Below are 26,038 nucleotides of genomic sequence, written 5' to 3'. Positions count from 1 at the left end.
GGATTTCTGGAAAACGGATGTGAAAACGGATGTCACACGTACCGGAGACACGGATGTGTGAAGGAGTCCTAAGAAGGATCTTTATATGTCACAGAAGAATAGCCATGGAGATTGGATAATTGTCAAACATGTTTATCTAAAGTCAGATGCATGTAAGGCCGGAGTCACACGAGTGTATAAATCTAATGAGTGCTGTCTGATTTTTTTTTTATCGGATAGCACGGAAGCAATGTTATTATATGGGGCAGTGTTGATGACCGATTGTTTTCACTGAAAGAGTCTGTCAGTGAAAAAAAATCACAGCATAATGCAATTTCACTCTGAAGTCAAATGTCACTCACCCACTCAAGTCTATGGATGTGTGCCGCCCCGCGTCAGCAGTTGGGCTGCTCTGATCTGGATCCGCGGTGGCTCGAGGGGTCTCAGGACCCAGGGGTCGGGGTCATGCGGCCACTCAAACAAAAGGGGGCTGTTTGGTTAAAGTTCGTGACGCCACCCATGGTGTGTGGTAAGGTGAAGTACCACCGCTGCTGCTGGGAGTACCCGGTGGCGATGGTGTGGGGCAGCCCGGTGTGTAACCCCTCCACGGGTAGGGGGAATGCCCCAGGACTCGGTGATGGTGTCGGGGAGGTGCCATCGGGCCGGTAAGGGTTTAATTGCGTACTCACTCAGTCCAATAACGCTGACAACCATAGTAAACCAAAGTTCTTGATGCCACTGCAGCAGGGAGGGAGCACGCCTGGATCTCGTGCCCGTTGGTGTTGCTTGATAGCCTGTGACCTTGACCTTGGCACCTCTCTTCTGTAGTTGGTCCCTTTTAGCATACAACTAAACAGGTCCCGCTCACCAGTGTGGCTAACTGGGTGAGCTTGCTTTCAGGGTTCACGCTTGGATTTTCTGGACTATGCAGTGGGAAAGTCCTATCCCCCTCATTGCGCTAGTACCCCGATTTTGGAGCGGGTGGAGAACGGATCTTGAAGGCTCCGTCCTCGTCGGGTAAATTACCAGGACGCCTGAAGCTACTTCCTGGCCTAGGGTCCACATACCCCGTCGTGCCCTGGCCCCTGCCCGGTGATGGCACAAGGCCGCTGGCTGTCCTCCTCGACAGTCCGTGCCCCTTGTCAGGATCCCCTGCGATTGGGGTCCAGCTCCTACCAGACCCAGACCAACATCTGCCACCTAGTAGTAACAAGGAGCCCAGCTCCTAACCTCCTGTCACTTTCACCTCCAACACTACACTGACTGTCTCCTGACACTCCTGACCTCCCCTTAACCAACCCCCCAAGTGGCCAACCCTATTCCCTTCAGGCTGTCAACTGGTGTCTGGTGGGTGTGGTGCGGAGTGTTCCTAGGGTTTTGATTAGCTTGTTCTTAGCAACATCAAAGGTCAGGGACCCATAGCCAAGGAGGAGGTGGATATCATGCAGAAGGGCAGATTGCACAATACCCTGTGACGACCTGATTGGCCAGGGCGTCATAGGTGCGTGGAAATGGCCCTCGGATGATATAGTTTTGTGGTGTTTAAGATTGAAGGTAGACTTAGGTGCATCGAGTTCAACCCATGACCTAACTTAAACAACTGAGTGCAGTCCGATTTCTGCACACTGAAAGAATGGAGAATGTAGAGAAATGTTGTTCTCCATCTTCTCCTCACAGAGTGCTTTGATTCACCTCATCCCGGAGAATCAGATCTCACTAATCTGACACTGATCAAACTCTGATCATAGTTCCAATAGCATAATCGACCCAATTCTCTCTGACGAGAGAATCTATGGTTGTATGACCCTGGCCTGCGATGTCGGTGGGGTCAAATTGAAAATGACGTACTTCCGGCATCGCATGCGACATCGTAGTGTGTAAAGGCTCGATGATATGATTAACGAGCGCAAAAGCGTCGTAATCGTATCATAGGTGCAGTGTCGGCGTAATCCATGATTACGCTGACGCGACGGTCCGATGTTGTTCCTCGTTCCTGCGGCAGCACACATCGCTGTGTGTGAAGCCGCAGGAGCGAGAAACATCTCCTACCGGCGTCACTACGGCTTCCGTAGGATATGCGGAAGGAAGGAGGTGGGCGGGATGTTTACATCCCGCTCATCTCCACCCCTCCGCTCCTATTGGCCGCCTGCCGTGTGACGTCGCAGTGACGCCATACGACCCGCCCCCTTAAAAAGGAGGCGGGTCGCCGGCCAGAGCGACGGTCGCAAGACAGGTGAGTCTATGTGAGGCTGCCGTAGCGATAATATTCGCTACGGCAGCTATCACAAGGATATCGTAGTTGCGACGGGGGCAGGCACTATCGCGCTCGGCATCGCAGCATCGGCTTGCGATGTCGTAGTGTGCAAAGTGCCCCTTAGGCTTATGGGCCCAATACCAAATCTTTCAAGGGAATCTGTCAGCAGGTTTTTGTTATGTGATCTGAGAGCAGCATACTGTAGGGGCAGAGTGCCTGATTCCAGTGATGTGTGCCTTATTAGGCTGTGTGTTGGATTCAATACAATCAGCATTTTCTAAGCAGACTATCACTATATGACAAGGTGTCCTGTGCTTCCTAATCCATGTCTGCCCCCACCACTGATTTGCAATCTTCTGTCAATGCATAGTGTACACAGAAATATGGCAATCAGTGTGGGCAGAGTGATAAAGGGCTCAGCATTCTGAGTACTGCTACATCTGCAGTAGAAAAAACATTGATTGTATTACAACTGCTGCATCCAGTAAACTGATTGATACATCATTGGAATCAGAGTCTCTGCCCCTGCACTATGCTATTCTCAGATGAAGTGGCAAAAACCTGCTGACAGATTCCCTTTAATAATAATAATAATAATAATCTTTAAGAGTTTCCCCCCCAAGTACCGTGTGCGTATAATACTGGGGTGTTATTATAAGGCTGTAATGCTTCCCCAGGAAAGGAAGGTCAAATATTACTACTACCTCTGTAACCCTTATAGATACACCCCTGATTTAAACAGTGCGTAGTTAGTATGAAAAAAAAGGTAATTAGATGGGATTGATTCCTAGAACAAACAAGTGTGATGAAATCTCGCAGTGTAGCAGTCTAGCTCTGATTTCTTCTCATATCTCTGATCATCAATAGAATTTAATAACATGTCAGAACATAGAAGAAATGTCCTTTGCTTAGATTGCCTGACACAGAGCAGATTTCCTCCTTGGAAGAAGCTACTGTCAACATTTACTTCCATCTGAAGAGAAGCTCAGGTACAACAGTGCTTAAGAAGTCTGTGTTACTTCATCTTTTCAGTACCTTATATTTGGGGCTCTTGAAAAATATATTAAAAAACAGCATGAACATTAATTTCACTATCCTGTATTTTGCAGTCACAAGGATTATCCATAAAGAGATTTTAAAATTATATTATATCAGTTGCTTATGGGCTAAGATAACACATAAGCACATATTATTACGTACACCTTTCATATCCTCTGCTAGTCCAGCAGTGATCGTCTCAATATCCTCTGCTGTTTTTAGTTTCCACCATTTCAGGAATGACGCACTAAACTGACATCACCGCTGCAGGCAATCACTGCTCACAGCAGTGGTGTTAGTATGTACAGCACATGATGCCAGGTGAACCTTTGCACTAGACATTACAGCATGTCATCAATACAGCAAATTATATAAGTTGTCTACTACTTTAACATTTATGGTCTGTCCTTAGGATAGGTCATCAATGTCTGATCGGTGGGGGTCCGACACCTGGTACTCCTGCCGATCAGCTGCTCTCGGTGCCAGCGGCAGCAGCAAGTTGTACTACACGTCCGCTGGGTACTGCATGTCCGCATCCCATTCATATCAATAGAAGGCGGATATGCAGTACCTGGATGCTAACAAAAGATGGAGCAGCTCCGGAACTGAGCATTTCCAGATGCATGTTGCCGCCGCTGGCACCAAGAAAAATTGATCTCTGGAGGGTGTCGATGTGGTCAGACCTCGGCCGATCAGATATTGATGACCTATTATAAGAATAGGCCATCAATGTAAAAGTAGTGGACAACTTCTTTAAGGTGAACCGACTTAAGGAGGCTTTACATGCTACGACATCGCTAATGCGAAGTCGTTGGGGTCACAGAATTGGTGACGCACATCCGGCCGCATTAGCGATGCCGTTGCGTGTGACACCTATGAGCGATTTTGCATTGTCGCAAAAACGTGCAAAATCGCTCATCGGTGACATGGAGGTCCATTCTCAAATATCATTACTGCAGCAGTAACGAAGTTGTTCCTCATTCCTGCGGCAGCACACATCGCTCCGTGTGACACCACAGGAACGAGGAAGCTCACCTTACCTGCCTCCCGGCCACAATGCGGAAGGAAGAAGGTGGGCGGGATGTTACGTCCCGCTCATCTCCGCCCCTCCGCTTCTATTGGACGGCGGTTCAGTGATGCTGCTGTGACGTCGCTGTGACGCTGAACAAACCGCCCCCTTAGAAAGGAGGCGGTTCGCCGGTCACAGCGACGTCAACGGGCAGGTAAGTACATGTGACGGGTCTGGGCGATGTTGTGCGGCACGGGCAGCGATTTGCCCGTGTCGCACAACAGATAGGGGCGGGTACCCACGCTAGCGATATCGGTACCGATATCGCAGCGTGTAAAGCCCGCTTAAGCTGAAATCCAGTGTCTGGTGTGGTGGCAGCAGAGAGCAGTGAGATCAACCATAACTCTGACGCTGCACATTCATTAGCATTACATGCTAAGGGGGCTGACCAGCCAAGGGAACTAACTGCCTTGTGAGTAGTCGCTGGCCTCATTAGCATATCATATGGTATCTTTAGAAATACTTTTTCTAAAGATCCCTTTATCTATACTACTAGATTAGATACAGGGACAGTTAGGCAGGGATTAGCAATATGCACCCAGAACTGCTCCTAGTTCCTGACAGGTTCCCTTTAAGCACAGACTAGCAGGGAACCATTGGAGTGCACTTTTGTTAATTTAGACCGTAAATAACTGACACATTTTTATTTTTTTTTAAAGGTGGGAAACCACATTAGATGCATTAGGCAAATGACTTACCATTTTTGTCAGGACTGGACTCTTGTTTTTGGACTGTGTGACTTGTTTCAATGCTATGGAAAAATATACATATCCGAAGAATCAGCAAAAAGTTAAGGTATGTGCACGACAATAATTCAGGCGTATTCCACATGTCACTGTTCACATGTTAAGTCTGCCCTTACTTCTTTTAACCACTTCAGGGTATGGAAATCGTGAAGTGGTTAATAGAAGCAGCAAGATAACTCTCCTGGGGGGTTCTGCTATGAAGCCACTCACTAGTTATAGTATAGAAGACAAAAAAGGAAGCAAGTGGGAGAGTTGTTGCAAAATGATGGCAAAACCGCCAGCGAAGGCGCAAATACAGTTCTGATCTCAGCCTAAAGGATGCTTTACACACAGCGAGATCGATAGCGATGTCGTTGGAGAAAGCACCCACCCCAGTCGGTTGTGCGTCACGGGCAAATCGCTGCCCGTGGCGCACAACATCGCTAGGACCCGTCAGACGTACTTACCTGCTCTGTGACGTCGCTGTGGCTGGCGAAACGCCTCCTTTCTAAGGGGGAGGTTCGTTCAGCGTCACAGCGGCCTCACTAAGCGGCCGCCCAATAGAAGCGGAGGGGCGGAGATAAGCGGGACGAATATCCCGCCCACCTCCTTCCTTCCTCACTGTGGGCGGCCGCAGGTATGGTGATGTTCCTCGTTCCTGCGGTGTCACACATAGCGATGTGTGCGGCCGCAGGAACGACGAACAACCTGCGTCCTGCAACAGCAACGATATTTGGGATTAGAACGACGTGTCAACGATCAACGATTAGGTGAGTATTTTTGATCGTTAACGGTCGTTCCTGCGTTTCACATGCAAAGACGTCGCTAACGAGGCCGGATGTGCGTCACGAATTCCATGACCCCAACGACATCTCATTAGCGATGTCGTTGCGTGTAAAGCCCCCTTTAGAATAAAGACAATTTTGGTATTTTCTTTGTTCATTGCCTCGGTGCATTTTGGCTCAGATTCCATTTTTATCTTCACACGATGTTCAGTTTATGTAATAAGAATGCAACGGGAAATGCTCTCAGCACATACTGTACCTGTGCTAGGTCAAATGTTATTGGTCTTCAGGTAATATGAGTGACATATGCAACTGTATGGTATATAGTGGCTTATGTCTGGGTTTTGTTAAGTGCATATGTTAAAACACAAATTCAGCTTTTTTTTAATATTTCACCACTGAAGGGTGTCGATAATGTAAGATTCCTGTTCCTTACCAGCCACCAGCTTCTGTTCTTCCCAGCACCCCTCCAGTTTGGATTCACCATCGGCTTCAGTCACAAGCTCTCAATGTAAAGGTCCAGTCACACTAAACAACTTACCAGCGATCCCAACAACGATACAACCTGATAGGGATCGCTGGTAAGTTGCTAGGAGGTCGCTGGTGAGATGTCACACTAAGCGACGTTCCAGCGATCCCACCAGAAACCTGACCTGGCAGGGATCGCTGGAGCTTCGCTACACGTGGAAGCGATGCTGCGCTTGGTAACTAGGGTAAATATCGGGTAACCAACCCGATATTTACCTTGGTTACCAGTGCACACCGCTTAGCGTTGGCTCCCTGCACACCTAGCCACAGTACACATCGGGTTAATTACCTGATGTGTACTCTGCTACGTGTGCAGGCAGCAGGGAGCCAGCTTCTGCGGACGCTGGTAACCACGGTAAACACCGGGTAACCAAGAAGCCCTTACCTTGGTTACCCGATATTTTCCTTCGTTACTAGCGTCCGCCGCTCTCACGCTGCCTGTTCCCTGCACTCCTAGCCACAGTACACATCGGGTTAATTACCGATGTGTACTCCAGCTACGTGTACAGGGAGCAGGGAGCCGGCACTGGCAGTGTGAGAGCGGCGGATGCTGGTAACGAAGGTAAATATCGGGTAACCAAGGAAAGGGCTTCTTGGTTACCCGATATTTACATTGGTTACCAGCGTCCGCAGAAGCCGGCTCCCTGCTCACTGCACATTTAGTTGTTGCTCTGTCGCTGTCACACACAGCGATGTGTGCTTCACAGCGGGAGAGCAACAACTAAAAAATGGTCCAGGACAGTCAGCAACAACCAACGACCTCACAGCAGGGGCCAGGTTGTTGCTGGATGTCACACACAGCAACATTGCTAGCAAGCTGTGCCTCAGCAGCGATGTTGCTTAGTGTGACGGTACCTTAAGTCTATGGGAGCCTTGTTCTGGCCCTCATAGACTTACACTGACAAGTGACCTCTGGCTCACCCAGCAAACACTGGAGCGATCTGGCAGGTCATAAACAGCAGAAAACGGCCGAAGCGGTGCCAAGAACAGAATAAGAGAGCGGCAGGTAAGTATAATACTAGGGGCAGGGAACTTATATAAGTGACATCACTCCAAATAAAAAAAATGCTAGAGTGGTACTTTGAGATATTTTCAGTAGATTAACGGATCGGACAAAAATTAAAATTCGGCTGTTTGTGCGCCTGTTTTCCCTGTAAATTTGATTCACAGAGAAGTTATTCTCCAGAAATGTAATGTCCCTTATTATGCTACAGACCCCAGAGCAAAATAAGATGTAAAAAATAAAAAACACATACCTCAACTCTCACCTACAACCGCTCCGTTCCTCTTTGTCTCCCATCCGGTCCCCGCTGCATCTTTTCATCACTGCTATGAATGATGAAATTCCCACAAACACGCAAAAGGTCATAACATCATGATGTCACAACGTGCGTGAGGATTTCACCGCTCATGGTGGTGAGCAGAAGATGTGCCCAGGACCGTAGGGGTTGATGGTGAGAAGCTGAGGAGCCGGAGAGGTGAGTATAAGGATTTCTTAGGCTAAGTTCACACATCCTGTGTTTTGCATCAGTCACAATCCGTCGCCTTGGGGAATTACGGTATCCTGCAAAATATTTTGCAGGAATCCTGTATTTCCCCATAGACTTCTATTAGCGACGGATTGCGACTGATGACCCTGCGTTGCATCCGCTGCGTCGCGGTCCGTCGTTTTTGACTGACCGCCGAGCGGGGAGCAACGCAGAATGTAACGTTTTTCGGGCCGTCAAAATTAACGCGCCGCGCAGGAATCCGTCGCCATCCGCCACACTTGCAATGTATGTCTATGGTGCTGGATTCCGTCGTAATCCGTCTTACGACGGAATCCAGCGCTGGATTCCGCCATGCTCTACGGAGCATGCCCAGCATGTTTGGCACGCCCACTGGGCTGTCCCAAACACAAACGGATCATGACTGATCCGTCAAAAAACGGATGCACAGCGGATGTAACGGACGCAACTGATCAGTTTTTTCACAGGATTCCTGTGAAAGGAATCCTGTGAAAAACACATCAGTTGCATCAGTTGACATCTTGAAAATGACTGATCCGTTGCTGACGGACCTGACGGATTGAAAACACAGGATGTGTGAACTTAGCCTTAAATGTTTTTTGACCTTTGATGGATCTTTAGGATCTTTATGGTGCAAGAAAATGCATCCAGCGCCCACCATTCTGCTAAATCCAAAAAGGGAATTACAAAACTCAATTTTGGCGAATGCAGATTTTTGTAATATTCCACTCTAATATATTTGCTTATCTCTAATTTTCACTCTATCCATATATAAAGCCAAAATTTAATGTGAAAAGAAAAATCATCTAAACTAAATGTAAAGCCAAAATCAATGTGAACAGAGACGTAGTTAGCATTTCATTCTTATTTATATATTGTATATTGACATCATCAAGAGGATGTCACAATAAATAATCATAATTTTTAATGACAATTACTAAAAAGGACTGGTGGGAGTGCACATTGTAAAAAAAGGTTGAAAATAAACTTGAAAATATTGTGAGACTTTCACACGCAAATGGACAAAGTACAGACTTCCAAAATACCCTACTTAACCATCGCTGAGAAAAAGAGGGTGTGGATTGTCAACATATCAATACCTGGAGATAGCAGGGTCAAGGAAATGGAAAAGACCGAAAAATATCAAATCTGAAAATGAAAATCCAAAGATTACGGCACAAACCAGCAGTTGTGGTATCAGTGGTCATTGGCACTATGGGTGCTATTCCGTAAACCTCAGGAAAGCCTTACAACTAGGGATGCACGGACCCGTGGAAGTTTGCCAGATTCCACCAGACTTTAGTTAAAAGTTTGGTTCAGGACCCATAGCCACCTGTCTGTAAAATTGTCGCAATAAGAGCTAAGGGGCTGCAAAAGAAGCAAAATCAAGGCAATTGCCCTGCCAACGAATGTGGATAGGGAATAAAAACAATAAAAAATGACTTGGGCTCCCAAATATGTTTGATAGCAAGAGCAGGAAAAGTAGACAACTGCGGGCTGCAACCCTCAGCTGTTAGCTTTATCTCGGTTGGTTATCAAAAACAGAGGGGATCCAATTTTAAAATTAATTAAAAGTATTTTTTTATTCAATAAATTGGTGAATAAGGGTGTGTGGGGAAGTGTTTATTCAAATATTTTTTTCCCCCTGTGTGTGTTGTTGTTTTTTTAACTCTATACTTACCGGATTAGTAATAGAGGTGTTTGATAGACACCTCTCTATTACTAATCCCTAGGCTTGATGTCAGTTTTCAAGTAACTACTATCAACCCAAAAAATATTACCTCGATTACCACCACACCTGGCAATCGGGAAGAGCCGGGCAAAGCGCTATAATTGGAGCATCTAATGTGATGCGCCAGTATTGGCACGGATGTGGGCTGCTATTTTTAGACTGGGAAGGGCCAATTAACCATGGTCCTTTCCACCCTGATAATATCAGCCCCCAGTTGTCCTCTTTACCCAGGCTGGTTATCAAAACTAGGAGGGACCCCATGCCATTTTTTTAAATTATTTATTTAAAGCAATTAAGAAAAAATGAGTGTGGTCCCCTCTATTTTCTATAACAGGTCAAGGTAAAGCAGACAGCTGAGGGTTGCAGCTCCCAGCTCTCTGCTTTACCTTCACTGGTTATCAAAAATAGGGGGAGCCCATGTAATTTCTTTTTTGTATTGTTCACAGCAGTGTAAAAGTAACGTCTACATGCAATTACGCTTGTTGATTAGCTGCGCTGCAGCATTTCAACAAACTTTATTAACATACAAACATTACTCAAACTCCGATACAGACTTTTTTTGAAAGTCCGTGCTTGAATCCAAAAACGTGGACACCCAGTGTCCCTTACGAACCCCAAACTTTACCGTTTGGGTTTGCTCATCCCTACTTACAACTCAATATTGGCAATATCTTCATCAGTCAACTGCAGAAAACAGCTCTGCGCACATCCTAATATATACAGTTGAAACCAGAGGTTTACATACACTATCTAAAAAGTCATATATGCATGTTTTTCTCACTATCTAAGATGAACTCAGAATAAACCTTTCCCGTTTTAGGTCAATTAGGAACAAAAATTATTTATATTTGCCAAATGCCAGAATAATGAGAGACATAATGTTTAAAGGCATGTTTATTACTTTCTGCAAAGTCAAAAGTTTACATACCAAGTATATGGTACCATAGCCCTTAAACTGTATTGTGCCGCCCCCACGCCAGCAGCCGTGCTACTCGGATCCGGATCTGCAGTGCGGCTCGAGGGACTCTACCGGACCCGGGGGTCTTGCGGACACTTTGAATAAAAAGGGGACGTATTTGTACAGGTGTCGTTGAAAACTATCTGTGACGCCACCCACGGTGTGTGGTGAGATGTAGCACCACCGCTGCTGCTGTGGGACTCCTGGGGGTGATGGGCTGGCACCTGGATGATAACCCCTCCATGGTTAGGAATGGATGCCCCAGGGCCCAATGTCTCTGTGCAGGGGATGATAACGGCAGGGACCGGCGCACTCGGTCAGACCGGGGATGTTACACACAGTTGAATAAACCACAAAAATTCTTTGGTAAACCAAGGTAATGGTGGCTGGTTGTCGCAGATGGGTGTATCTGGTCCCACACCCGGGCCGGTGGTCAATGCCCCTTTTCTCTGCACTTTGTGTTTTCTGTGGTGGACTTCCCGGTGTGTAACGCAGGAGTCCGCTCCCGGTCCTTTTGTTGGGAGCCGTGCATGTCAGACGCTGACCTGTGGGATCTACGGGGCCCTGGTGGATGCCCTATCTCTCTCTGTGGGTGGTTGTCTACTTTTCGGGACTTAGCTTGGGACAGGACCTAAAATCCAGCCCTCAATTGGTTAATTAGCTAGGCCGTTGGTGCCGGTTCTGGCTTCAGGGTCCAAGTACCCCCTTTTGTGCACAGTTTCCGGTTCAGTTTTCCGGTGTCGGTACCGGCGGGCTACAGCCCTGCCCCGGTCCACCTCGGATCTCCGGCAGCCGTTTCTCCATCTCTTGCTGGCGCTGACCACTGTCTGCCACCTAGCCAATGTGTCAGGGCTCCGACCCTGGCACCTGTCAGCGTCACCTCCAAACTCTCTGACTTCCAAAACTTCACTCTCTGTTTTTCCCGCCCCGGGCTCTCCAGACCCCTGGGTGGGCGTTTTCCTTCCACCTGGTCCCGCCTACTGGTGTGTCTGTCCTTCCTTGAGGGGGTGACTAGGATTTTGTTGGCTGGTTTAACCTTGTGTGGGAGCGGTGTTATGTGTCACGCTCCCGGTGTCCCAGCAGCGCTCCTTACTTACTGAGCTGGTTTCACCATCCAGGCACCGCTCCGTACCCACTGATACGGTCGCACCTGCATTGCACCGCTCCATGCTCACTGATCCAGTCTGACCATCGCACCACCGCTCCTTGCTCACTGATCCAGTCTCGCCATTGCACCATCGCTCCTTGCTCACTGGTCCAGTCCATGCGTCCACCGGTCACGCCTGCTGCTCCCGCTCTTGCTCCCCTGAGTCCTGTTCCAGGTCTCAGGAGTCTGACTCTGACTGATGCCTCTGTATAGGACCGGGCCGAGCCCACTCACCAGGTCTTATAGGCCCAGCACTGCTGCAACAGGAAATGACCTGAGGCTGTGCTGGGTATATAAGACTGGCCTTTCCATGTAGGCAGGGCCTGATCATCGCTTGTGTTTCTTTGCTTTGTCTTGTGAGCTAGGTGCTCAGGTCCTTTTGTTCCTGTTTCCTGTATTTCTGCCTTAAAGTACGCTGTGACCCTAGTGACCTGGTCCTGTCTTTGCTTCCTGACACCTGCACCTGTTCCTGTACTGTCCTATGGGACTTCATGACCCTGGTGACCTGGTTCTTCCCGTTCCTGCCACGCTAGTGCTCCAGGTACCGTGTACCCTGCCAGGTGGGGTGCTCGGTCCAGTGGATCCACCTCCTGGGCCTACCAGTTCTCCCCGGCCCTCACATTACGCGGGGGCCTATTCTGTGTGACTACCTGGTTTTGCCAGGGCGTCACAGTATGACTTGTGTCAAACATTTTGGATATCCTTCCACAAGCTTCTCACAATTTTTGGTAGGAATTTGGGCCCATTGCTCCTGACAGAACTGGTGTAAAGTCATGTTTGTAGGTCGCATTGCTCGCACCTGCCTTTTCAGCTGTGCCAATAAATTTTTAATAGAATTGAGATCAGGGCTGTGTGCTGGCCACTCCAAAACATTGACTTTGTTATAGTTAAGTCACTTTGTAACTAGTTTGACAGTATGTTCGGGTCATTGTCCATTTGGAAGACCCATTTCCACCAAAGCTTTAAGTTCCTGGCTGATGTCTTGAGATGTTGCTTTAGTATTCTTTCCTCATGATGCCATCTATTTTGTGAATTGCACCATTTTCTCCTGCAGTAAAACAACCCCACAACATGATGCTGCCACCCCTGTGTTTCACAGTTGAGATGGTGTTCTTAGGCTTCAAAGCGTCTCCCTTTTTCTCCAAACGTAACGATGGTCATTATGGCCATACAGTTTAATTTTAGTTTTGTTAGACCACACGACATGTCTCCAAAAATTAAGGTCTTTGTTCCTGTGTGCATTTGCAAGGATTAATCTGGCTTTTTTATGTTTCTTTTGGAGTGATGGCTTCTTCCTGGCAGAGTGGTCTTTCAAGCCATGTTGATACAGTACTCGTTTTACTGTCCTATATTGTTTAAAGGCATAGTACTCTTAGTGTATGTAAACTTTTGACTTTGAAGAAAGTAATAAAAATGCCTTAAAACATTCTTTCTCTCATTATTCTGGCATTTGACAAATATAAATAAATTTGGTTCCTAATTGGCCAAAAATAGAAAAGGTATATTCTGATTTCATGTCAGATAGCTTTTTGGATAGAGTATATGTTACCGGCAATGTGTAAAAACAGGCATTCTATAGAATACCTAGGCAATGTATACAATGCTGGAAATGGGTTGTCAAAGTATGAAATACATCAGAGGTTCATACATTTCCTAGTTATGCTATAGAATACCTTAATGACAAACAGGCGGAGTGTAGAATACTAAAGGGGTGGTCTGTCCAAAAGTAGGTGGACAGAGCAGGCAGCAGCAGATCTGTGACACTGGCTCAGTTGTCCTTAGCATCCAAAAGTAGGTGGACAGAGCAGGCAGTAGCAGATCTGTGAAACTGGCTCAGTTGAACAATGCAGATATTTCATACCTTGCCTGAAAATGACAGGGATTGTATACATTGCCTAGGTATTCTATAGAATGCCGGGTTTTCATACATTGCCTGTAACATACTGTATATAAACTTCTGGTTTCAACTGTATATGTCAGGCTCTCAGCTGTCACTTTATGAAAGCAGACTATGGCAATTCCAATGTGGATGTTCATATGTCTGTGAAATTGCTTGATGAAATAATGACAAGCTGAACTAATCATTATCTAAAAAAAAAAGCATATTTAGCATTAAAACAGTGTGACGTGTAACGTTTGCACGGGTCACTAATTTATGCCATGCACGATACATAATTTAATTTTTTACTTATTTTTCCTTTGGTAACTATTTAGTTTTACTATTACATGAGCCTGTACAGGTAGGAGGCCAGATGGCGACATACAGTATGTTCCGCACATCAATTATGCTTGAAGCCCGGCTCTTATTAGGTGAAACTTGAAGTTTCCTGTTAGAAATTTCCTGGAAATCCAAGAGAAGGTCCTGAATGCAGCATAGAGAACGCTCAATATACCGATCCTAATGGTTTTGTTTATGTTCTGCCTTTGTTTTCAATCAGTCCTTATTACACAGGATCAGAGCACAGTGTAGGCAGCAGTAATTGCCATGCCGCTAGTTTATCTGTTCTCATCAATTGTTTGTCTGAGTCATGACCCTTGAGTGAAGTAGTGATCAGCGGGAAAGTAGTGGCCGATATTCAAAATGCAATGAACTACAATCAATGTCTGTGGCTGTCTCCCTTTCTTGGGCAATATTTACCTGTGAATTCTAGGGGGAAATAATTATTTGATCCCTTGCTGATTTTGTAAGTTTGTCCACTGACAAAGACATGAACAGTCTATAATTTTAAGGGTAAGTTAATTTTAACTGTGAGAGATAGAATATCCAAAATAAAATCCAGAAAATCATATTGAATAAGTTATATAAATTTATTTTCATTTTGCAGATAAAAATAAGTATTTGATCCCCTACCAACCATTAAGAGTTCTGGCTCCTACAGACCACTTGGACATTCCTAATCAACTCGTTACCTGCTGTCATGATTGACTCCTGGCTCAGCTGAGCTGAGCCTTTTTTTTAGTTTCACTTCTGATGCAAGTCACGTTAGGGGTTAATCCTTTCTGCCTCGTTCTGGAGGTCAGGCTGCTTTATTAGGGCACTGTTTCTCTTGGACTTCGCCAGTGATACTTCTGGCTCTGCTGTGTTCTGCTCTTGAGTGACCTGTTGTCTGCCCTGCCCCCTCCTGACCTCCGTGTTCACCTGACCTGTTAACCTCCTCTGTTGTCTGTTTCCATCAGTGTCTCTCCCACTGTCTCCCTGTTCGTTCCTTATCTGTTTACCTTTATTCTGTCTTGTCTTCCCATTCCCCCTCACTTCTAGGCTCTGATTTCCCGGCTACTGACTATTTGCTTCCCTCTGACTACGTTTAGACTTTGCCTTTGTGTACTTACAAGACCTCATGTTGTTACACGGCTTTCTGACGATTCTACTGCCATCTGGTGGGCTTGACTAGTATTACCTCTGCTAGGGAATTCCCTGCTCACACGTTTCCTCCACTTTTACGCCCCCTAGTGGTTTACCAGCTAACTACCTTCTCAGATAGTTTCAGGAATCCTCTCAGTCCCACATTACTGCGCTGTACTGCTATTGTACATCTTAGAGTACAGCGTGACACCTGCATTAAAGACACCTATTTAAAATTGTCACGTTTATAAAAGACTCCTGTCCACAGACTCAATTATCAGTCAGACTCTAACCTCTACAACATGGGCGAGACCAAAGAGCTTGCTAAGGATGTCAGGCACAAGATCATAGACCTGCACAAGGCTGGAATGGGCTACAAAACAATAAATAAGACGCTGGGTGAGAAGAAGACAACTGTTGGTGCAATGGTAAGAAAATGGAAGAGATACAAAATGAGTGTCAATCGACATCGATCTGGGGCTCTATTTAAAAAAAATCTCACCTCGTGGGTATCAAATATCATGAGCAGGGTGAGAGATCAGCCTAAAACTACAGGGGGAACTTGCTAATGATCTTAAGGCAGCTGGGACCACTGTCACCAAGAAAACCATTGGTAACACATTACGCCGTAATGGCTTAAAATCCTGCAGTGCCCGCAAAGTCCCATTCCTCAAGAAGGCACATGTGCAGATCCATCTGAAGTTTGCCAATGCACACCTGGATGATTCTGAGAGTGATTGGGAGAAGGTGCTGTGGCCAGATGAGACAAATTTGAGCTCTTTGGCCCTATCGCAACTCACCATGTTTGGAGGAAGAGAAATGCTGCCCATGAGCCAAAGATGTGACATGGTCCCCACTGTCAAGCATGGAGGTGGAAACATTATGCTTTGCGGGTGTTTCTCTGCTAAGGGCACAGGACTACTTCACTGCATTAATGGGACAATGGATAGAGCCATGTACCGTAAATTCCTGAGTGACAACCTACTTCCCTCCGCCAGGACATTAAAAATGGGTTGTGGCTGACTCTTCAAGCACGACAATGGCCCAAAAAATACAGCCAAGGCAACAAAGGAGTGGCTCAAAAAGAAGCACATTAAGGTCATGGAGTGGCTTAACCAATCTCCAGACCTTAATCCTATAGAAAACTTATGGAGGGAGCCGAATCTCCAAGTTGCCAAGCGACAGTCTCAAAATCTTAATGAATTAGAAATGATCTGCAAAGAGAAGTAGACCAAAATTCTTCCTGACAAGTGTGCAAACCTGATCATCAACCACAAAAACCATCTGATTGCTGTGCTTGCCAACAAGGGTTTTGCCACCAAGTATTAAGTCTTGTTTGCCAGAGGGATCAAATACTTCTTTCTCTCTGCAAAATCCAAATACATTTATATAATTTATACAATGTGATTTTCTGGATTTTAATTTGGATATTCTATCTCTCACTGTTAAAATTTACCTGCCCTTAAAATTATAGACTGTTCATGTCTTTGTCATTGTGAAAACTTATAAAATCAGCAATAAATCAAATAATTATTTCCCCCACTGTATAGCCCTCAGACAGGAATTAGACTGAGTCAGGTCAGATCTGCAAATTTTTTTCTCATGCTGATTCAGGGCTATTTTCTGGTATGTTCACACATGGCAGAAAGGTTGCAGAGACGTCTGTAAGGCTAGGGTTACACAACCACTTATTCTCTCATCTGAAAAATGGTAATAAATGGGTCCAATTATGCTGATTACACTGTGATAAGAGTTTGATCAGTGTGATCCAATTTTCTCCCATCTGGAGAATTAAAAAAAAAGTATCCATGTTCTCCATTCTGACAGTCTGTGAAAATCAGATTGCTAGATATCATCCGAGTGCAGTTCGATTTTTCTCATGGACCCACAGGCACGAATGGTCGAGTGCTATCCGATAGTTTGATGTAAATCATGGGTGTGCACAGACCCATAGATTAGCATAGGAATGAGGGTTTGCCATTAAAATGATGGATAGCACTTTTCCGATGTTTACGCTCATGTGACCCTAGCCTAACTGACATTGAGGTCCATACAGAAATCTCTGCAAGTCTCATACATTTCTGCAAGAATTTTGCTTCATGTAAGTATGTACCTAGGAAATCAGATAGGATGTATTATAGCATCACTTCTACAGATGGTGTCAATCCAATGTTGTGGGGTATTAACTGCTGCTCATATTTTCATCATTCCCCCAGGGCCGGTTAAGGTGTTTGATTAAATATATGACTCTTTAAGACCCCAATATCTGAGGTCAGTGTTTCCTCCATATATTTTATTCGACTAAGGGGCCAATCAGATGGCCGTATAATACAGACTGACCAGCGGCCATGTGTCTGCACTCTTACACATAGGATTTACACATAGGATTTACTAGCTCCACTTCCAGTTAAAGAATTGGAGTTAAGATGTCTTTCTTACTCAGTAGGCGGGGTCTTCATTTCCATAGACGGGTATTGTCCCTCTCTTCTTACTGTCATTATTGCTTTTGGCAAAGGTGATGCTCCTGAAAAATAAATGCATCAAATCCACCTGATTAGTAGGCGCGGTATGTACAGAGAAATGATGCACAATTATCTGGATGTGGCCCACTTTCCCGCACCTTACTAATTGTACCTGTGTCGCCGCTGAGGCTTCAGTTGCCACAGAGTATTGTTTAAGCTGCGGTATTCGCCTTGGGTAAGGCGGGGGTTAATCACCGATATTCCACATTCACACTTTACATAAAGCTTAGGAGCCTTCTCACTGGGGAGCTGTGCTAGGGTAGGCAGCGGCTTGGCCATCACGAAGCATGGCAATTTCCCGGTCACTTGGACAACCACCTGGGGGGAGGGGTTCCACTTGGGATAGAATAGGAGTAAACTCACACAATCACTAGTCAGTCTACCTGGGACATCAGTTCTGGAACACGACACCACCTCTTTCTTCTCTTCACAGGGCCTGGGGCTTGGAGCAGAGCCCTCAGCCCAGATGCCTCACAGCGGGAAGGACAACTTTAGAAAAGGACTTTCTTCTTCTTATTCAAACACCGGTGGCTTCTCCAAACTTATCTGGGGTCGTCGGTGCCCATTACAGCAAGTGACCGGTATTACCCGGGTCGAGCGGCACGAACTGTGAATAAAGACACCTGGAACCGCAGCAGCAGACTCAGACTCTTTATTACCAGCACCGCTGCTGTCGCGGGCGGGGAGGAGGGTGTCAGCACACCGCGCTCACCCCTTCTGCTCGGGTCCGGCAGTTGCTCCTGGTGGCTCGAGCTGCGGGCCGGATCCCGGGGTGTCTCGAGCGACACTCCTCGCCCGTGAGTGAAAGGGGGGGTGTTTGTTGGGATTATAGTTCGTGACGCCACCCACGGTTGTGGTGATGGCACCACCGCTGCTCAGTGTGGGGGTCCCGGGGATGGTGATGGGAGCAGCCAGGTGTTGTGTTGCCCCTCCGTGGGTAGGGGTTGGTGATCCCGGGACCCGGTGAAGAGATGTGAAGTGTAGGGCCTGGAGGGCGCATTGACGCGGGGGCAGCGCTATGCCTTGCGGCACTGTGGTACTCACTCAGCCTGAGACACGGACACAGTTTGTACGGTAAACCAACGGCTGGTAGGACGGTCCCACAGACGGTTGCACCTGCACTCCCGGTAGGTGACGGTGACGTCTCTCTTCCTTGCACCTGTTTGACTGATGGTAGCGGTGGATTCCCTCCGGTTACCCGCTCCCCGACTGCAATCTGGGCCGGAGGAGCTCTACACTTTGCCCGCAGGCGCTGGCCCTGGGGAAACTGGTGCCTTGGCGGTGGCGGTGTCTCCCCGGTAATGGTCGGGCTGTTGCCGTCAATCGGGACTTTGTTGCTGGGGGATCTGCGTCCCCTTCGCTGACGGATTCGGCAAATTGGGCGACTCCTAGCCTTGCCGGGGTCCGAGAGGCCCCTGCCCTGGTGCTGACTGTCCTTCGGAACACTGCTCCAGACCACCGGGCACACAGCCAACGGGGTCCTTCCAGGAACTTCCAAACGGTCCCTCTCCGGACAGTCACCGCCGTCGCTGACCTTGCTGTTCTAGCCCTACACACAGCTGGGCTCTCAGGCTTCTCCTTCTCTCTGCTCTGTCACCACTTCTTGCTTTCCTCCTTTTCCACTTTCCTTTCCTTCACTTTCACTTGTTGTTTGTTTCCTCTAGCCCCTGCCTGGGCTACTCTGCTGTTCACTCCTTCATGTCCCTGACAGTTCTGCCTGATAACTTCCTGCCTCCAGAGTTGTGAGCTCCTTGGTGGGCGGAGCCAACCGCCTGGCCCACCCCCTGGTGTGCATCACAGACTCCTGGAGGGAGGCAACAAGGATTTCTGGTTAGCAGGTGTGCCTACCTGGAGTGTGTGGTGTAGTGGTGTTGTTATCTGTGTCCCCTGGCTTGCCCAGGGCGACACACTGCCCCGTGCCTCGGGGCCAAACGCCATCACTACTGCTCTCATCATCCTCCATGGGGTCCGCTCCACCTGTGGGGAGCAATACCATCTCTGGCTGCTACCACCAACCGCCCCGGAAGACAGCGACAGCAGAGGCGGCTTATTCCCTGGCCGCATACCACAGGTGGCGTCACGACATTCATCCTACTACTACCCCCATCATCTACCCTCCTTATTGGTGTACATCACAGGGCACGAAGCCGGGCAGGCCACCGCGACATCCCAGATTATCACACCAGCCTGGTGACTAGTAACGCAGGTAAGTGAGACTACTGTGCCTGATGACCCCTGCCCCCTGCCCTCTGGGTGCTACATACTTATTTAACCCTTTCATTTCTGCTATCTAGATTGCCTGCATAATAATCCAAGGAATGTGCCCCTTTTTTGTGCTGTGATCTGTAAATAGAAGGGCACACAGAGTTTTTGTGAGGTGTTCAGAAACAATGAGTCATGTAGTGTAGAGTTTTCCTTTTTCTGAAGAGTTTAGTGCTGCGGCTTTGAAGAGGTTGGGTATGGGTACAGCGTCATTTAGACAGGAAGAGCTGGCGGTCTTTTAACTGTGAAGGCTTTGCGGCTGCCTTGCCATCCTTCTTATGGTGGCTCTGCTCCCAGCGGCTTTCACTCTATACTACTAAGATCATGGAGTCACCTGAAGACTGAGCTAGTCACCTTGTAATCGCTTCAGAGTTTCTGAGCCTTGAAGTGGCTAAAAGAAGGAACTTGTACACATTGATGTCACTGTGACATTGCTGTGCACCATGTTTGTTTTATGGGGGCAGAAAAAGATTTGATGGCCATTTTCTTTCCCCCCACCAGGTTATTTTCAAAACTTAAAGAGGAAATAAAAGTTCAAAAGACTGAACATATAAAAAGCAAGGTGGTTTTACAATGGAAATGAATAAGAAGAGTCTTTTAAAGGTTTTTGAAGAATTTTTTCAGGCATGTTTGAAGTCGCCCTGGTTTACTTTCCATTGACTTCTATTGTAAAGTATGGAGCAACTTTGGAGCAGAAGATGCCTGAAGGAAGGCCGCGTCGCCTGTTTTATCTGTTTGCCATTTTTGGAAGCCTGAAGTGGATAAAAGACACTCAAAAGCCTGAACATATGAGTGGCAAGTCTTATTACAATAGCCGTGAATAGGAAGAGCGTTTCCAGCATTGTCTGAGTGATTTTTCAGTTGTTTTTTTAAGCGGACCTGCTAAAAGAAACTCTGAGAAAAATGAACAGTGAACATACCATACCCTAAGGTTATATGCTCACGATCAGTGTTAGCAACATTTTGTACGCATCAATATTTCAGCTACGTCCAAAATGCTGCATTGTACAGTAGAAGCACAGTGGATGGAATTTCTAGAAGTCCTGTGCCCACTGTGCGTGTACGGCCCGCAGCAAACACTGACCTGCGGTGCGTCTTTCCTGAGTCGCAGCATGTGAATTCTTTGCTGCCGAGTTGCAAGCGTGGTCCACAGGGAGAATACAAGCGAGAGACTGTAGCGCACTGAACCCTGATCATGGGCACAGTCAGCTGCGGTCTCCTGCGGAGGAGACTTGAGGACCCACAGGTGTGTCCAGGATGCAGCGGGTCCTGATCGTGGACACATACCCTAAGGCGGGCTTTGCACACTACGACATCGCAGGTGCGATGTCGGTGGGGTCAAATTGAAAGTGACGCACATCCGGCATCGCATGCGACATCGTAGTGTGTAAAGCCTAGATGATATGATTAACGAGCGCAAAATCGTCGTAATCGTATCATCGGTGCAGCGTCGGCGTAATCCATAATTACACTGACGCGATGGTCCGATGTTGTTCCTCGCTTCTGCGGCAGCATACATCGCTGTGTGTGAAGCCGCAGGAGCGAGGAACATCTCCTACTGGCGTCACCGCGGCTTCCGTAGGATATGCGGAAGGAAGGAGGTGAGCGGGATGTTTACATCCTGCTCATCTCTTCCCCTCCGCCGCTATTGGCCGCCTGCCATGTGACGTCGCTGTGACGCCGCACGACCCGCCCCCTTAGGAAGGAGGCGGGTCGCCGGCCAGAGCGATGGTCGCAGGGCAGGTGAGTGCATGTGAAGCTGGCGTAGCGATAATGTTCGCTACGCCAGCTATCACACGATATCGTACCTGCGACGGGGGCGGGGACTATCGCGTGCGACATCGCAGCATCGGCTTGCGATGTCGCAACATGCAAAGCCGCCCTAAGACGTTTTACCAGATTGGCTGTTTGGCGTTCCCACGTTATTAACTTGTGTTAGAAAAAGCATCATGTCGTCGTGTGAATTCTGCATTTTTGCAGGTGACTTCATCACAGTTTTGTTGTCATTTTTGTAGCAGAAACATTGGGAAAAAACACACTAAAAAGACATAAAAAAACTGCATCGAAACAGCTTCAAAATGGCATGGTTTTATAAAACAGCTCAGGAAACCCAGAGCAAATTAGGGTTTTTTTTCAGCCATAAAACTCCATCATCAAAAACATATGTATGAATGCTCCTATATATGCACAAAAAAACTGTCGTGACGTGCCCCAGGGTCATTTTTTTTTTTTGAATGGATGAAAAACTTGTTACAGGCAGATCTGAAGCGTTTTAGGTGGATTTTGTGGTGTTAAAAACAAAACTGTGTGAACATACCCTTGAACGCCTTGTAGGTGTACCCCACAACAGTCTGACAGACTGTACATGTTCAGGTAAAAACAAAAATAATGAACATTACTGCAAAAAAAGCTAAATAATCGTAGAAAAACAACAACAAATAATTAAATAGTGATTTTGCTCATTAGAAAGCAGCTGTCAGCAGGATTTCTATCACTGATTCCCAGCGTACCAGGAAAGTGCTGAATCTGCGGAGAGGCAGCGGATACTGAGGAACGGATACTGAGGAGTGGATACTGAGGAGTGGATACTGAGGAGCGGATATTGAGAAACGGATACTGAGGAGCGGATACTGAGGAGCAGATACTGAGGAGCGGACACTGAGAAGCGAACACTGAGAAACGGATACTGAGGAGCGGACACTGAGAAGCGAACACTGAGAAACGGATACTGAGGAGCGGACACTGAGGAGCGGATACTGAGGAGCGGATACTGAGGAGCGGATACTGAGGAGCAGATACTGAGGAGCGGATACTGAGGAGCAGATACTGAGGAGCGGATACTGAGGAGCGGATACTGAGGAGCAGATACTGAGGAGCGGATACTGAGGAGCGGAAACTGAGAAACGGATACTGAGGAGCAGACACTGAGGAGCGGATACTGAGGAGCGGATACTGAGGAGCAGACACTGAGAAACGGATACTGAGGAGCAGACACTGAGGAGCGGATACTGAGGAGCGGATACTGAGGAGCGGACACTGAGAACCGGATACTGAGAAGCAGATACTGAGGAGTTGATACTGAGGAGTGGATACTGGGGAGTGGATACTAAGGAGTGGATACTGAGGAGCGGACACTGAGAAACGGATACTGAGGAGCGGACACTGAGAAACGGATACTGAGGATTGGATATTGAGGAGTGGATACTGAGGAGCGGACACTGAGAAGCGGATACTGAGGAGTTGATACTGAGGAGTGGATACTGAGAAGTGGATACTGACCAGCGGATACAGAGAAGCGGATACTGAGGAGTGGATAGTAAATGGATACTGAGGAGTGGATATTAAGCGGACACTGAGGAGTGGATACTGAGAAGCGGATACTGAGGTGCGCCTACTGAGGAGTGGATACTAAGGAGTGGATACTGAGAAGTGGATACTGACCAGCGGACACTGAGGAGCGGATACTGAGGAGCGGATACTAAGCAGATACTGAGGAGCAGAAACTGAAGAGTGGATACTAAGCAGATACTGAGGAGAAGATAGTGATGTGTTGAAACTGAGAAATGGATACTAAGTGGACACTGGGGAGTGAATATTTAGAAGCGGATACTCAGGAGCGGATACTCAGGAGCTATCCTGAGGAGGGTCATTCCATGGTAACTTACATTACATTCAGAAGCCAAAAACTGAGTTAATAATGGCTACAGACTGTTCTTTGAAGGCAATATAGGTAAGGATGGTTGACCTGAGGGAGATCAACATCCAGCACTGCGGAGCACCATCACGTGTTTTCTCAACGCAGTGATTGTAGAGCAATGCCCCCTGGGAAATATGAAAACAAGGAAGCCGCGGAGACACCATCACATGTTTCTCAGCGCTGGCAGGAAACTAGCCAGGTCTTTCACCGGGAAGGAACAACTATAGGAAGGGCAGTCTCCAGTCAAGGAAACCACCTATGCCAAAACATGGCATCCATCCACAGACAGCTGTTTCGGGGTATTTGCCCCTCATCAGTGTGGAGCAGGAAACTGGCTAGTGGGAGCAATGCCTAGTAGAAGACTATGTAGGTAAGGATGGTTGACCTTAGGGAGATCAACATCCAGCACTGCGGAGACACCATCACGTGTTTTCTCAACGCAGTGATTCTAGAGAAATGCCCCCTGGGAAATATGCAAAACAAGGAAGCCGCGGAGACACCATCACATGTTTCTCAACGCTGGCAGGAAACTAGCCAGGTCTTTCACCGGGAAGGAACAACCATGAGAAGGGCAGTCTCCAGTCACGGAAACCACCTATGCCAAAACATGGTATCCATCCACAGACAGCTGTTTCGGGGTATTTGCCCCTCATCAGTGTGGAGTAGGAAACTGGCTAGTGGGAGCAATGCCTAGTAGAAGACTATATACCCCGAAACAGCTGTCTGTGGATGGATACCATGTTTGGCATAGGTGGTTTCCGTGACTGGAGACTGCCCTTCCCATGGTTGTTCCTTCCCGGTGAAAGACCTGGCTAGTGTCCTGCCAGCGTTGAGAAACATGTGATGGTGTCTCCGCGGCATTCTTGTTTTGCATATTTTCCCAGGGGGCCTTGTTCTAGTGTCACTGCATTGAGAAACGTGATGGTGTCTCCGCGGCTTCCTTGTTTTGTATTTTGAAGGCAGGCACAAAAATGTGTGAATATATATTGTACATTGAACTATTCTCAATAGATTTCAACACAGTTTGATGTTTCAACAATAAAATTAAATACAAAATACAATGTTATTCCTTGGAGCTTACGTTTCTTTTTGTGTAGCATAAGTTATCAACTAATAACATTGTATTTTGTATTTAATTTGTATTGTTGAAACATCAAACTGTGTTGAAATCTATTGAGAATAGTTCAATGTACAATATATATTCACTCATTTTTGTGCTGCCTTCAGAGAACAGTCTGAAGCCATTATTAAAGGGAACCTGTCACCACTTTTTCAGCCTATAAGCTGCGGCCACCACCGGGCTCTTATATACAGCATTCTAACATGCTGTATATAAGAGCCCAAGCCGCTGTGAGAACATAAACACTTTATAATACTTACCTAACGGTGGCATGGTGGGCCTTAGGGGCGTCTCCGTTGTCCGGTCCCCGGTGCCGCCTCTTTTGGCCATCTTTGTTCTCCTCTAGCCGCGGTGCATGACGCGTCCGACGTTATACACACTCGCCGGCATTCAGGCCCTGAGCAGGGCAGATCAAAGTATTGTAGTGCGCCTGCGCAGGACCGGCGAGTGTGTATGACGTAGGACGCGTCATGCACAAAGGCTTCAGAAAGAGGACGAAGATGGCTGAAAGAGGAGGCGCCGACAGCGGAGAACGGAGACGCCCATAAGGCCCACAGCGCAACCGTTAGGTAAGTATTATAAAGTGTTTTTCATGTTATACCCCCGGCCTGGGCTCTTATATACAGTACTCTAACATACTGTATATAAGAGCCCGGTGGTGGTGGCCGCAGCTTATAGGGGAAAAAAGTGGTGACAGGTTCCCTATAAGTGTATAGTTATAATGCAGAAACGCCTTATTGGCTTCTGAGTGTAACGGTTAAGTTACCATGGAATGACCCAGGAGCAAATAGTGGGGAACGGATATAGAGGAGCGGATATTGAGGAGCGGATATAGAGGAGCGGATACTAAGTGGTCTCTAGAGCGGACACTTAGCAGCACACAACATGAACGGGTCCGTCCTGTACGCAGGCTCCGACTATACAATGTGATCTGCACAGCCATCCCCGGGCCGGGACACGGGGCTGACTGCACGGTGCAGCTAGAACTCACCCGGCTCCCGGGCCTCCTCCGTTCCCTCCATGCTGCGCTTTGTTGTCGCATGGTCTCCATGACAACCCTGTACAGCTCAGACGCCGCCGCGTTCTTGCTGGCAGCCCCATCCTGTCACCCGGAGCCAGCCCAGCAGTGTTGTCAGAGGAATTGTGCGCAGTGTTGGCGGCAGCGGGGCACAAACAAGCAGTATAACAGATGCCTGCATTGTGGCCGCACAGGATAATAATCCGCCAGCCAGAGCTCTGCACAGCAGTGTCCCCCACATGTGCCCCCATCAGAAATCCCTCCACAGCAGTGCACCGCACTGTCCAGAATGAGGGCAGGCTTATACTGTACCAGCAGAGGATGGGCATTTCCTGCAGATGTCCCCCAGAAGG

The 26,038-nt window shown here is 47.4% G+C and overlaps 1 protein-coding gene across 1 annotated transcript in view; it reads right to left on the bottom strand.

Annotated features, from left to right (window-relative positions):
* Positions 1-25,750, bottom strand: part of ERICH6 (glutamate rich 6) — a 130,947-nt gene extending 105,197 nt beyond the window's left edge. Inside the window, exons 1-3 of the mRNA XM_075338591.1 lie at positions 25,659-25,750; positions 17,506-17,590; positions 5,039-5,091 (exon numbers count right to left, since the gene is read on the bottom strand). Of these exons, the coding sequence (XP_075194706.1) occupies positions 5,039-5,091; positions 17,506-17,590; positions 25,659-25,689 (169 nt within the window). The 5' untranslated portion in view covers positions 25,690-25,750. The remainder of the gene's footprint in view (positions 1-5,038; positions 5,092-17,505; positions 17,591-25,658) is intronic.
* Positions 25,751-26,038: the final 288 nt, after the last annotated feature.

This window comes from Anomaloglossus baeobatrachus, chromosome 3 (genome assembly GCF_048569485.1).
Source record: "Anomaloglossus baeobatrachus isolate aAnoBae1 chromosome 3, aAnoBae1.hap1, whole genome shotgun sequence".
Taxonomy (NCBI): domain Eukaryota; kingdom Metazoa; phylum Chordata; class Amphibia; order Anura; family Aromobatidae; genus Anomaloglossus; species Anomaloglossus baeobatrachus.
This window is presented reverse-complemented; position numbering and strand designations above follow the sequence as displayed.